Source organism: Corylus avellana, chromosome ca2, assembly GCF_901000735.1.
Source record: "Corylus avellana chromosome ca2, CavTom2PMs-1.0".
Classification (NCBI taxonomy): Eukaryota; Viridiplantae; Streptophyta; class Magnoliopsida; order Fagales; family Betulaceae; genus Corylus; species Corylus avellana.
In genome coordinates this window covers 12,143,956-12,157,138 of record NC_081542.1, presented here as the reverse complement: position 1 = coordinate 12,157,138, position 13,183 = coordinate 12,143,956, and the positions used below count along the sequence as shown (strand labels likewise).

Here is a 13,183-nt window from a genome sequence, read left to right as displayed (position 1 = left end):
AAGCTTCGAACCTCCCATTTAGAGGATCGAACATGTTGTGGCAGAAACTCGACTGTGAGCATGCAAAACCCTAAAAACTCAACCATTTTTAACCCAAAGAACTTTAGAGAAAACTTGTTCCTCGAGTTTTCAACCTCTAAGGGTGCTCGAGCAAAGACGAGATGAGAGAAGTACCCAAAACCGGCGATTTTTGTCAATCCAAAAGGTATAATATAATATCGTTCCTTCAACTCTTTTTTCTCAAGGTAAAACCTACAAACTATGTAATCATGTTTTTTTTTGTATTCTTTTCCCAAACATGTTATTTAATTGTTTGAGTTGTGTGTTGGGATTGGGGTAAGTCATTTTAAAATAAAATTAAAGCATATGTCACACGAGGATTTTCAAAGAAAGAAATTGTTGTTTTATATGTGTTTCTTTTATTGATTGTTTTCAAAAGAAGATTTACGATTCTTTGAATTCACCATTAAAAGCCGGCTCGCAATGAGAGGGTATCCAAGAGCTTATATACACATAATTAAGATTGTACTTAAACCATGTGATGTGAGACACTATGGATCGTAATATACTACCACACTTCCGAATTCGATATCCATGGTAGCCTATTCAATCTCATAGGTTGCCATTTCCGTGACTCAAACCTATGACATGGAATCTGGCTCTAATATAAAATGATATAAACTTTGGGTATAATTCACTCTTAAAAACCGGTATAGGGGGATGGTGCTCTAGATCAAGTTTATATACATATAGTTAAGATTGTAATTAAACCATGTGATCATAGTACTCTAACATATGTTATATGTTTTTATATAACATATGTTTGTCTTTTAGAAGTTATATAAAAATATAATGGATGATGTTACGATCTTCCATTATATTTTTATATGACTTCTAAAAGACGAACATATGTTAGAGTACTATGTTTCAGTTTACATAGCTAAATCTGTTGGACCAAAATGTTCCTAATCGAAAAAACCAACTCACATGCAATCGCTAAGAATGAAGCATAATAAACTACGTAAGTGCGTGTGTGTGAGAGAGAGAACTTTCTTTTTTTGGAAGCTTGTTTTTCGAAGAAAGATGTCCAAAGAACCGTTTTTCCATGATTTTCAGATAAAAAGCCAAAATTAGACAAAATTGAATCATTCAAACACCCAAGTTTTTAGATGTGTATAACCACAAACTTTCCCATGGTTGAAGGTAGCACCCCATAAAAAGAGAAACAACCTTGCAAGAACCCCTGTATATATACACCTACCGCCACACATATCCATCCCCACTGAGCACCCAAGCAAAGAAAAAGAAGAAAAAACACTACCAAAATAAACACCAACCCGTAGAGACAATAATGGCAAACAAGCTCGTTGCATTGTTTCTTATGTGCATTGTGGTCGTTGCAGCATTCAGCCTCCACGAGGCTACCCCCCAGGCCGACAAGGACAAGTTCAAGTCATGCTTCAACACCTGCAAAACAGAATGCATTGCAGAAGCCAATCATAACAGTCTATGTGAAGTCAAGTGTGAAAATGAGTGTGAGGATAAGGAACAAGCTGGTAATTAACCTTTTCGAATATAATTTTTTTTTTTTTACAAAACCCAACTAATTAATTCTATGAATATTATTTGAACACTGCGCAAACTAGTATTGATAATATTATTTATTTTTGTGCAGAAAAACTTAACATCAATTTGCATTGAGCAAGAGCAAGAGCGTAAAAGTCTTATTCCAAAGGAAAATACAGGGAAGGAGATAAATAATACCATAAAGTTGTGGGGAGGAGTTGCAAAATTTCTTCCCCTCCTAATGTATTGATTTGCAAAATGTAGCTGGAACATGCTAAAATAATTTTGTAACAGCCATTTATTCTCATAATATATAGTTCATTTTTAGTAGTAATGTGACTATTTTTTTTTTAAAGCTTTTTTATGTATGCTCTTTGAAATATTATGAGTTTTTTGCACTACATATTAAATCTGCAGCAGCATAAGTCTGGCAGTAAATATCTCCATTGACAAATTTTAAACATCTCCTTACTCATTCACTCACCCACCCATCAACCACTCACTCACTTTACTCATCCATCCATCCCGTCTCCACACCTCACCCTCAACTAGTTGTGGAGACGGGGAATATTTTGAAATTTCGAAAGAATTGGGTCAGGAATGAGTTTTGGCTGTCCGTAAACCCAATATACTTGACTCGATTCACCTTATATAGTGTAACTAGAAATGATTTTTACCACTCTTGATTCGAAAAGAAAAGAGCAGTGAATCAAAAACCGAAAATGGGGTGAATTTCTTAACAACAAACCCAAAACGAAATAAAACAGTATAGAAATATATACAAAGGTTAGGAAATTGGTCAAATAAGTGATTTGGTCCTCTCAAGGAGCCGCACGAAGTGCTTAAAGAAGTAAATGGGTACAGATTAAGGCGAATTAATTTGAATTCCCATTTAAAAACAACAATCACCACAAGGAGTCTGAAGTGGTATCTACGTCCAAATTAAGAACCGAAGAAGAAAGAAAGACCAACACAAAGATCGAATTAGAAGTCTCCAACACTAAATCTAACAAAGTATAAACAGAGAGATATAAACCCAAAACAAAATACAAAAAAAAAAAATACATAAAAAGCATAAAAAAAAAAAAAAACCTAAATTCAATTCTTTTAGATTGTTCTTACGATTTTAGATGGGTTAGAATGCCATTTGGAATGGACGTTGGGGGAGTTGGTTGGATAGAGAAATAGATGGCATGGGATTTGAAGTGGGAGGCCAGGTGATGAAAATGGTTGAAGGTTGAGACAGGTGGTTTAGATAAATGACTCCGTGGGTGAGTGGCATGGTTTTTTTTTTTTCAATCATCCACTTAATTTATTTAGGGTGGGAGTTCGATTTCAATAAGTGTGATTTTAAAAATTGCGTTTTAGAAATTCTTACTTTTTAAAATGGGGCATGTTAAGAAGAAATTTTTTTTTGGTCCAAGCCGATTGAGCTACCTATTGGGGACATCAATTGAGTGTTTGGATAACATTAGAATATAATTGCGGTTTCATGGCCAAATAGGTAAATATTGCGCAAAATATTGTTTTAAGCGAAATCGTGATTTTGATTTAAATTCATACTTTTTCAAATAAGCACCCCTTAGTCAGTTTATAAAAATCGCAAATTTTTTCATAATTTTAAAATTTACGTTTTTAAAATCGCAATTCCAATCATTCTAAAATTACAATTTAGTTTGAAAACGCAAATTATTTTTTAAAGAACACACTCCTCGACGACGGATGTAAATAAATTAGAATTAGGAAACAACTATTACGTGTCAAAAAAAAAACGCCGTCTGTGGGAATCGAACCCACGACCACATGGTTAAAAGCCATGCGCTCTACCGGCTGAGCTAAGACGGCTTGACGTTTGCTACTTCTATTCTCTTTTTCTTTACTAAAGCCACTTCCTATTTGAACCGTGTCCGTACACGTGAAGACTCCAGACAAAGACAAATCAACGGCGTCGTTTTGCTTGTAAGCCGGATCCAACTCCAAAATCCCCAACTTCGATTTGCTACAAGACAAGGAAAGTCTTGGTCGTCCTTTGATTGACACGAAAGCTCCACTCGTCCTCATGCATGGCCTCCCTTCTCCATTCTCATCCCCACCCATCTCCCTCTCCTCCCACTATAAATATTCCACCGCCATCTTCACCCTCTTCCACCAGAAACCAACAAATCTTCGCAACTATGGCGCTCAAAGCTAAGCTTCCTTTACCTCTCCTACTTTTCTCTCTCCTTTTTGTAACTGCTGCTTTAGCTCTTCCCAAGGAGGACCCGGAGCTCAAAAAATGCAAGCACAAGTGCAGGGACGAAAGGCAGTTCGATGAGCAACAGAGGAGAGATTGCAAGCAGATTTGTGAGGAAAAAGCGCGGGAAAGGCAACAAGAGGAGGGCAATAGTAGCGAGGAAAGTTATGGGGAGGAGCAGGAGGAAAATCCTTATGTTTTTCAAGATGAGCATTTTGAATCCAGAGTTAAAACAGAGGAAGGCAGAGTGCAGGTGCTTGAGAATTTCACAAAGAGGTCGAGATTGCTGAGTGGGATTGAGAATTTTCGGTTGGCGATTCTGGAAGCAAATCCTCACACGTTCATTTCTCCAGCCCATTTCGATGCTGAACTTGTTCTCTTTGTTGCCAAGGGTACGTAATTTTCTTTTCCACCATTTTTTGTTGTCTTCTTTTTGCTTATTTGTTTTATATTATATGAGCAGGGCGAGCAACGATTACAATGGTGAGGGAGGAGAAAAGAGAGAGCTTTAACGTGGAACATGGAGACATCATAAGGATTCCAGCAGGGACACCTGTTTATATGATCAACAGGGATGAGAATGAGAAGCTCTTTATTGTCAAAATCCTGCAACCCGTCTCTGCTCCTGGCCATTTTGAGGTAAAATAATTAATGTGTGTACCTTTTTCATTTCCAACAAAATAAAGCAAAATAAAAATGGAAAAAATGATGTTGCAGGCATTCTATGGGGCTGGTGGGGAAGACCCAGAATCGTTTTACAGGGCGTTCAGCTGGGAGGTTCTTGAGGCGGCTTTGAAGGTGCGAAGGGAGCAGCTGGAGAAGGTGTTTGGGGAACAGAGTAAAGGAAGCATTGTGAAGGCATCAAGAGAGCAAATCAGGGCCTTGAGCCAACACGAGGAAGGCCCCCCTCGCATTTGGCCTTTTGGAGGCGAATCAAGCGGTCCGATCAATCTTCTCCACAAACACCCTTCTCAATCGAACCAATTTGGTCGTCTCTACGAAGCTCATCCTGACGATCACAAGCAGCTACAAGACCTTGACCTCATGGTCTCCTTCGCTAACATAACCAAAGTAAATCAAAATCTCTTCTTTCTTCTTCTTCTTCTTCTTCTTCTTCTTCCAAGTTGTTTCTTTTCTCATTTTTGTTGTGAATTTTGAAATATATATACAGGGATCTATGGCTGGTCCCTACTACAACTCGAGGGCAACAAAGATCTCTGTTGTAGTTGAAGGTGAAGGGTTCTTTGAAATGGCTTGTCCCCATCTTTCTTCTTCCTCTGGAAGCTACCAGAAGATTAGCGCACGCTTGAGACGCGGCGTGGTGTTTGTAGCTCCGGCTGGCCATCCGGTTGCAGTTATTGCTTCCCAGAATAATAACCTGCAGGTCCTCTGCTTCGAGGTCAACGCCCATGGCAACTCTAGGTTCCCTCTCGCAGGTATCTCTTAAATCACCGCAAAATATTTAATTGGGTGTTCAAAAAATCAAGCAAATTGGAATAATTTAATATATATTATAAGATATTATTCTTCTCTCTCTCTCATATTGTGGTGGATTAATGGTGTTGATGTGATTTAGGGAAAGGGAACATTGTGAATGAGTTTGAGAGGGAGGCGAAAGAGCTGGCCTTTAACTTGCCATCGAGAGAGGTGGAAAGGATCTTCAAGAACCAAGACCAGGCGTTCTTCTTCCCAGGACCAAACAAACAGCAAGAGGAAGGTGGTCGTGGCGGTCGTGCTTTTGAGTGAAGAGGTTTTTTTTTTTTAATCGATGGATCGGAGGTGTTTGATGGAAGGCTAGTTTTTAGTAGATAGCGGGGTACGTATATGTATGATATGTATGTATATGTGCGTGTGCGATATGTATATATATGCTGGAGCCTGGAGTACCAACCTTAAATAAAAGAGACTTCCTCTTTAATAAAACACAACAGGTTTTATGTTCTCTCTTGTCTCTCCGTAGCTTGGCATGATGCTGTAATACTTTAGAAAGCTGGTGAATCAAACAGAACGTGGAAAGAACAAGAATGACAAGTTTTGGTAGGATAATTCTGATGAATTAGGTGTGATCACCCTCCACACAGGTGAGAACTTTATAAACAATGCAACTCTCTTCACCATGAATTAGTTTTTATGTGTTTTTTTTAAAAGAAAAAATTTCTGTGCCCCCTCCATCGTATTTTCACCTTTTCCGATACATCCTATGAACGTTTTCTTCCCGTTGTATCAGAGCAACAGGATAAAGAAAAAAGAAAGATCTGAAGAATAACAAATTGTTGTACAACAAATTCTACAAACCATCAACAGAAAGGTATTGAGTTTGGCATCTACCATAGCATTTTACAACTTCCATCGGTTGCTAGAAAATCCAGATGAAAAACCTCTTATTGTTGTTATTTTGGGTAGGTTGTAATATACCGGAAATGTTGAACTTCTAAAGCGACTTCAATAGTGATGTATTCATAAAATAAAATAGTTATGTTTAGTGATGTTTGAATAGTGTTACTATCAGTATCAGGGACAAGACTCATGTTGTAAAGATGGGTTATAACATGGGACCCTGGCAACCCCTAGAATTTTTGAACTTTTTCCTGTTAAACCACAAATTGTTTCAAAAGCTTAAGCTGATTGGAATAGGTAAATTTAATTACTTAACTATTACTTTAACACCCCTCACGTGTAGGTTCAAACCTTTTTCTTTTTTTTTTTTTAATTTTTTTTTTAATTTTTTTAGGTGAGGTTTGATACGTGAAATATTTAATTGAAATAGGGAGTAAAATAACAGAGTTAATTTTTGGCTCTGATACCATATTAAATCATCAGTTACCCCAAAAGCTTAAGCCGATAGGAAGAGATAAATTTAAAGATAAGGGTAAGAAACTTAAGGGTCCTAAAAATAAAGATGAGGGTAAGAAACTAAAAATAAAGATGAGGGTAAGAAACTTAAGGGTTAGAGACCAAGGAAAACTGGTCTGAAAACAAGGTGCTCCTTCACCATGCGCAGCATCCAAGCTTATGAGGAGGAGTGGTGAGGGTAGTGTTTTTTCCCCGTATTTTCCAGCAACGAACACCAAAAGTTTGCTAATGTGCACAAGGTATTTGGTGGCAGCAATGTCAGCAAAATGTTAAAGGTTCCTATTATTTCATATCATAAACTTTCTTTCAAGATGCCATATTAATATAATAATATAGTAAGCAGCTTCTGTTATGGAAATGATTTTGCACATAACGGGATAGATGTTAGGTTCTAAGGGAATCTAGTAAGAGCACTAGTAACAGCTTCCTTAAGCTATTTCACAATAGCTTTCCTTACATTTTCATATACCATTAAAATATTATTTATTTACAAGTTATTTACCTACCTTCACTTTTTTTCACAAAATCTCAACACAATTTTTAATTAAAAACATAAAGATGAAAGATGAGAGAGGAAAGAGAAATGTTTATATTAAAATAATGTATAGGGAACCACTTTTGGTTCCCTACACATTGAGAAATACTATAGCAATCCTTAAGGGTTGGTTAAATGTAGGGAATCTGATGTGAGTAGGTTTTTGTTATTTTTTTGAAATTTTTCCTAAACATAAAGAAGGGAATGACATATAGGGTATCTATTGCTAGTGCACTTAGATTCTAAGGGAAGCTGAACCTTTTAGATTTTTTTAGAACACCTAAAACCATTTTCAAACACAATGTTTATGATTAATTCTGCTTTATTTATTAATGAGCTTGAAGTCTTTAAATAGCCAATTATAATGCATATTGAAAATAAAAGACTAAGTAGAATAAACTACTTTAATGATAATGCTTATCTCTAATATTTAAATTTTAATCCTGTAACGCCCCCAGAATTGACATTGGCCAACTTGGCAGGGTTACTGGCAGTTACCTCATTTTAACCAACTCGTGGCTAAATAGGGAACCACCCCTCTACGCACTATCAGAGTTAATGGATAGGAATGAGAAATAAATCTGAGAAAAACTATAAACACTACAGTATAAGCATATTCCTCAAAATAAAGACATTGAGCAACTAATTAATGATAAAAGACAAACCTGATAACACTATGAAGAATCTTAAGATAAAGCTGTAGTGGCAACTGTGCCACTCCTGAGTTCTAGTAACAAGCTCCCTATAAGAGTAATAACAGCTTAAGTCTAACAACTCAGTAAGTAAACCTCACAATTAGGTATGACATGAGCTCACTATTATTAAATAGAAATAAACCTCCAGGTTTGATAAACATTGAAAAGAGGTGTTGTCTCCGATAATACACCTTGAAAATATCGTTTGGTTTGATAAAATGTGGTGTACTCTAGGCTGCAATCGCCTAAGTATTTTAATGCAGAAAAAACTAATGTTTTATAAGTCATAACTCTCATATATGGTCTACTCGAGATATTACCCCTTCTCAGCAGGGCTGGCACTGTCCCGAGGGACCTGTAATACAATGCCGGTGCCCGAACCATTGTACACTACCGTTCATAACACTAACAGTCTGACCGAGTCCGATCTCGAGTGGCCCACACTACTAATGATGTCTGTCCTGTAGTGATTGCCTATTAAGGTTGCACTGATCACGAACAACCATTGGATTCAAGGCCCATATAACAACACACACATTGACCATAGAATGAAGTCTATATAGTAAGCCCATGGCTATTATATTGTACATACCGGTGTACCATGTCATACGATGCATCTTATCAATCAGTTATTAAAACAATTACTAAGTTGTTACAAAAATGTAGACATACTCATGATACGCATGGTCAGTCAACTAACATATGCCACGTTTTTAAGGAAAGTGTTCGTGAGTGGTTACTTACCTCATATGTTCACTCGAGTCCTTTGACATCACGAATGCCTACTATAACGAAACACGACCTATCATTATAAGTAGTACTAGAGAACTCTATGAGGTTCCATCTAACTAAAAAAGGCTGCTAAAACCTTGCGTCACATAACATGGATTAAAGGGCAAATGGCCTGCTTTCTGGGTGAGCGCTCATTCCCTAGAACGAGCGTTTGGCCAAAGAGTAAAGCCCAGCCCGAAAATCCTAAAATGTGTGCTAGGTTTCTATTCTAAAGCTATGGGTTAGTATTTCTCTTCCTAGGCTCAAAATAAACACAAGTACCACAAAAAATACAACACAAAGAATCAAGGAAGTGTTTAAAAGCCTTTTGAAAACACTTCTTCCTCTTTTTAAGAAATAGGCACATCCAAGTACAAAACATAATGTCAAGCAACTTCAAAGAAAACAAAGGTGGGTTGAAAGCTTTTCAAAAACGTTTCTAAAAGGGTGGGTATCATAACCTCTTTAAAATTGTAATCATTAAGAGAGTAAAAACAACACTTGGAAAAGCTTAAAACTCCTAGATATTACCAACTAAGCTATTGAAAATCAAGAAGTTAGGAACAAAACACAAAGAGGGTGTAAGAGGGTTACCTCAATAAGCAAGTCTCCCAAGAGTGCTCATTCTTTCACCAAGGTTACTCACAAAGCTCACTTACACTCAAGGCACAAAATGACAGGGTTTCTTTAGGGCTTAGGGGGCACAATGAATGCTGGAGTCGAATGGGGGTGGTGTATTTATAGGGGAAGGAAGTTGAGGGAAAAATGAGAATTCTGTGAAAAAGGAATGAGTGTACGGTGTGGTCCCCGGTCGAGCGCTCGTGTACTGTTCACAATGAGCCAAAAATGCTTTCCAGGCGTGCGTGTATTAACCAAGGGTTTAAAAATGGTCAACAAGCACTCGTGTGTACTATTCATGCGAGCGCTTGTGTACTGTGCACAAAAAGCCAAAAGTGTTCAGAGTACGGTTTTCACGAGGGTGGCGTGAGGTTCAGATGAGTGCTCGGTATGGTCCCTGGACAAGCACTCGTCCAGTGAAGGTGGTCTTGGGCTTTTGCTTGCTAAAAGGCCCTAAGGGCTTGGGGCCATCAATGAAGGTTTTAGGGTTTCTGTTTAGGCTTGTTTAGAAGGCTAATAACATGTTGAGTAAGGAGTTAAAAATGATTTAAAAAGTTGGGGTATTACTCTCTTCCCCCCTTTATAAGAATTTCGTCTTTGAAATTTGGTTTTAATAATAAACAAGATCCTCTCGGCGGACAGGGTTTTTAAGACAATTAAAAGGTAGGATAGAAGAAAATGGTTTGAAAGGAAACGTATGGTTTTGAAAAGACCGATTAGGTTTAGGCATGCATAATTAAATCCAAGAAAAGAAAGAAAAAGAAAAGAAATAGTCGCAATCATACAACATTGCCACCACGCATAGCAAAATATGTACAAACAACTAACCAAGCAAAAGTCTATAGAAATTGTCCTACGAACGAGGTCATCTGCGCTCCGCTGATCTTCGACCCAGGGTGCCTTGTGTACAAGGGCTCCCTCTTTCTAGGTTGATACTCGGGCTCTGAATGACTTAATATCTTACTTCGAGCGGGGGTCTCGTCAAGTGACTGTGAATCTGCGGGAGTGATCCTGGAATGTTGTTTGGAAAGCCGTTGATAGTTTCCCAAGCTTCGAGGTAAGACTACCTACGGATTGCAAAAGTTCATTGAGCATGCTATAATCACGCTCGCGATCAAGGTCGTTCACTGGTGTGGACAATGAGGCTCCATTAGTTGTGCATCCTCCTGGTGCCGACCTCGGTGCTCGTGGCGCCCTCAATTCTTGCTCGACTCCACGAAGATGCGACTTGCTCATATTAAGGTATTGGCAAGTAAATGCCCCTATCTTACGTAACAATAGCAAGATTTTTGACCGGAACGACTCAACTGATCATCATGTGGTATACTAGCCGGTCGTCATGCTAAAGGTCGTTGATCTGAAAGCCCTCTTCTCCCTCCATGCTCACTTGATAGGGGTGCCTATTGACAAAGCGTTTGACCATCTGGCGGTGACTGACCCACGTTGGGCACATCCATCCTCCTCTCTACAATAATGTTTCTGCTGCTATAGCAAGCGTTGTATCGGCGCTCTGCCATGGTGGCCCTAAAGTGATCGCGGTCATAGTTAAATTGGGCGTCATCCTCATCCATGCCGGTGTTGTCATTGGCGGAAGCATCAGAACTGTGAGCCAAAGACTCATCTAAAATAGCCTCCTCCTCCTCTTTCACCATCTCGAAATCAAGGTCGAAATCGGGATCTAGAGCTTCCTGATGATAGGCTCGGGTCCTGAGGGATCGGGTTGGGTCGGCGAAGGATGAAGGATGAAGTTGTGGCATTTGCTTCGGTTCACGCCATTGTCCCGCATCAACTCAAAAAACTATCAATTCTAATTGCAACCTTAATTCATCCAACTACAAAGTTGTGACCTAGTCTTAGAAACTGAAATCTCCCCCTAAGTGTTAGGAAAATGAAGGGAAACATCGAAAAAATATAGAGATGTTTGAAATGGAAACTTAGTGGGGTTGCAAAGGTGTTGGCTCGTAGTTTGAAGGAAAATATGATACTATTGCTCAATAATAAAGTCTTGAGCATACATATGGGTTTTAGATGTCAGGTATGGCTTAAATTTCAAATTATTCAAAGGGTTAACAAGAACACCCACTAGGAGGAAATGTAGACAATATCGGACTACCAGAGGTGTCTTGGGAATTTTGCAAAATAGGCCCGACCCTTTAACAAAATAGGGTCGGCGCCAAATTAGGCAAAAATACCCAATTTAGGAGTGAGAGGGGTATTTTGGCCGTTTTCAGATTTGAGTGAAAACTCCTGAATCCAATCGGTCAAAAGTATAGATCGGGTTTCCAATTAAGGGGTTTGGGTTTCAATTGGTCAATAGGGCCCAATTGAGATCACAAAATCAAAATTTTTGAATTTGGGGCAAAACCTCCAAATTCTAAAGCTAGGGTTTCTGGTTAGTCAACATTGATCAAAGGAGTGAATTAGAACACACTCATATTGTAATTGGAACACAATTATAGTGTAAGTTGGTATTGCTTGGACAACTGCTTTTAAAAGCACTTCTTTGCCTGCTAGGGATAAAAACTTTTCATTCCACCCATGCATTCTTTCCCAGATCCGACCTTTAACACTCGAGAAAGAACTTACTCGTGATCATCCAATTCTAGTCGGAAGGCCAAAATATTTCTCATATTGCTGCGTTGCACTAACCCCTACCATTGAGAGGATATGGGTCTTGGCTGCCTGATTAGTATTTTCGGCTGAAGAAAATTGACATTTTCTCCCTATTAAGTTTTTGTCTAGAAGCCCTCTCATAAAGGTCCAACACCTCTTCAATCCTGCCCTACTTAAATATATTCTCTTTGCAAAAAAAAGTAGACTGTCATCTACGAAAAATAGTGGTTCAATTTTGTTCCGCCTCTACTAATTGACAATCCTGTAAACTTCCTTTCCCTTTCAGCCTAATTAAGCACTGTGCTAAGCCCTTCAGCACACAGAATGAAAAAAATACGGGGACAATGGGTCACCCTATCTCAACCCCCTGGTGGGTGTGATATTACCATAGGGTTGTCCATTAATAAGCACTGAATAGTCACAATCCATACACATGTCATCACCTAAAAAACCCATATGTCAGCAAAACCAATCTTCATTATCACCTTTTCTAGGAAATCTCATTCTACTCTGTCGTAAGCTTTACTCATGTCTAGCTTAACAACCATTTATCCCCCTTGCTCGTTCATACGAGCATCCATCATATGTAAAGCCTCAAAAGTTACAATAACATTATCAGTTATAAGCCTACCTGGAATAAAGGCGCTTTGGCTGGGGGAGATGATGTGTGTCAACACTTTCTTCATTCTATTTGTTGACACTTTTGCACCATCTTATATATGACGTTACATAGGCTGATGGGACGAAACTCAATAATTTTGGTAGGATTTTTCACTTTTGGAATGAGCACAATATTTGATGATGCTATTAATTCATCAAAGATATTGTTATTAAGGAAATCAAGCAATGCATGACATACCTCTATCTGTATCGTCCCCCATACTTTTTGGTAAAAACATGCTGAGAAGCCACCAGGTCTAAGAGATTTCAATGGATGCATTTATGCCAAAGCAAAGTCAATCTCTTCCTTTCCAAATGGCCGTAACAACTGAGCATTCATCAACTCTGTCACCCTACCCTCCAACCCATTCAAACACTCCTCCAGTCCACTCATATTTCCTGCCATAAATAATTTCTCATAGAAAAGTGCAAAAGTCCGGCCTATTTCTTTAGGTTTCTTCCAACTTCTCCCCTCATCATCCTGGATTTCTTTTATATGATTGATCTTCTTCCTATGACTCGCTCAAGCATGAAAGAATGGAATGTTCCGATCGCCATCTAAATACCAGTTTTGCTTTGCCCTTTGCTTCCATCGGATGCCCTCTTGCTCAAGCATGTAGTCAATTTCTGCTTGCAGTT

At 38.5% G+C, this 13,183-nt stretch overlaps 2 protein-coding genes and 1 non-coding gene across 3 annotated transcripts; 2 read left to right on the top strand and 1 right to left on the bottom strand.

Moving 5' to 3' along the window:
* The first annotated feature begins 1,295 nt into the window (after nucleotides 1–1,295).
* Nucleotides 1,296–1,868, top strand: LOC132173115 (major pollen allergen Ole e 6-like). The gene is made up of 2 exons (XM_059584695.1): nucleotides 1,296–1,556; nucleotides 1,676–1,868. The coding sequence occupies exons 1-2, from the start codon at nucleotides 1,352–1,354 to the stop codon at nucleotides 1,699–1,701; spliced, it is 231 nt and encodes a 76-aa protein (XP_059440678.1). The 5' UTR covers nucleotides 1,296–1,351; the 3' UTR covers nucleotides 1,702–1,868.
* A 1,470-nt stretch (nucleotides 1,869–3,338) lies between these two features.
* TRNAK-UUU (transfer RNA lysine (anticodon UUU)) lies at nucleotides 3,339–3,411 on the bottom strand. The gene has a single exon. It is a non-coding gene; the product is annotated as a tRNA-Lys (tRNA).
* Nucleotides 3,412–3,696: 285 nt separating this feature from the next.
* Nucleotides 3,697–5,741, top strand: LOC132168697 (vicilin Cor a 11.0101). Its single transcript, XM_059579716.1, has 5 exons — nucleotides 3,697–4,191; nucleotides 4,263–4,438; nucleotides 4,517–4,870; nucleotides 4,971–5,235; nucleotides 5,376–5,741. The coding sequence occupies exons 1-5, from the start codon at nucleotides 3,741–3,743 to the stop codon at nucleotides 5,543–5,545; spliced, it is 1,416 nt and encodes a 471-aa protein (XP_059435699.1). The 5' UTR covers nucleotides 3,697–3,740; the 3' UTR covers nucleotides 5,546–5,741.
* Nucleotides 5,742–13,183: the final 7,442 nt, after the last annotated feature.

Bases quoted from the DNA above. Each gene is read 5' to 3' on its own strand.
- LOC132173115 (XM_059584695.1), top strand. From the start codon at position 1,352: ATGGCAAACAAGCTCGTTGCATTGTTTCTTATGTGCATTGTGGTCGTT. The intron at 1,557-1,675 runs GTAATTAACCTT...ATTTTTGTGCAG, and splicing joins TGAGGATAAGGAACAAGCTG to AAAAACTTAACATCAATTTG.
- LOC132168697 (XM_059579716.1), top strand. From the start codon at position 3,741: ATGGCGCTCAAAGCTAAGCTTCCTTTACCTCTCCTACTTTTCTCTCTC. The intron at 4,192-4,262 runs GTACGTAATTTT...TTATATGAGCAG, and splicing joins TGTTCTCTTTGTTGCCAAGG to GGCGAGCAACGATTACAATG. The intron at 4,439-4,516 runs GTAAAATAATTA...ATGATGTTGCAG, and splicing joins CTGCTCCTGGCCATTTTGAG to GCATTCTATGGGGCTGGTGG.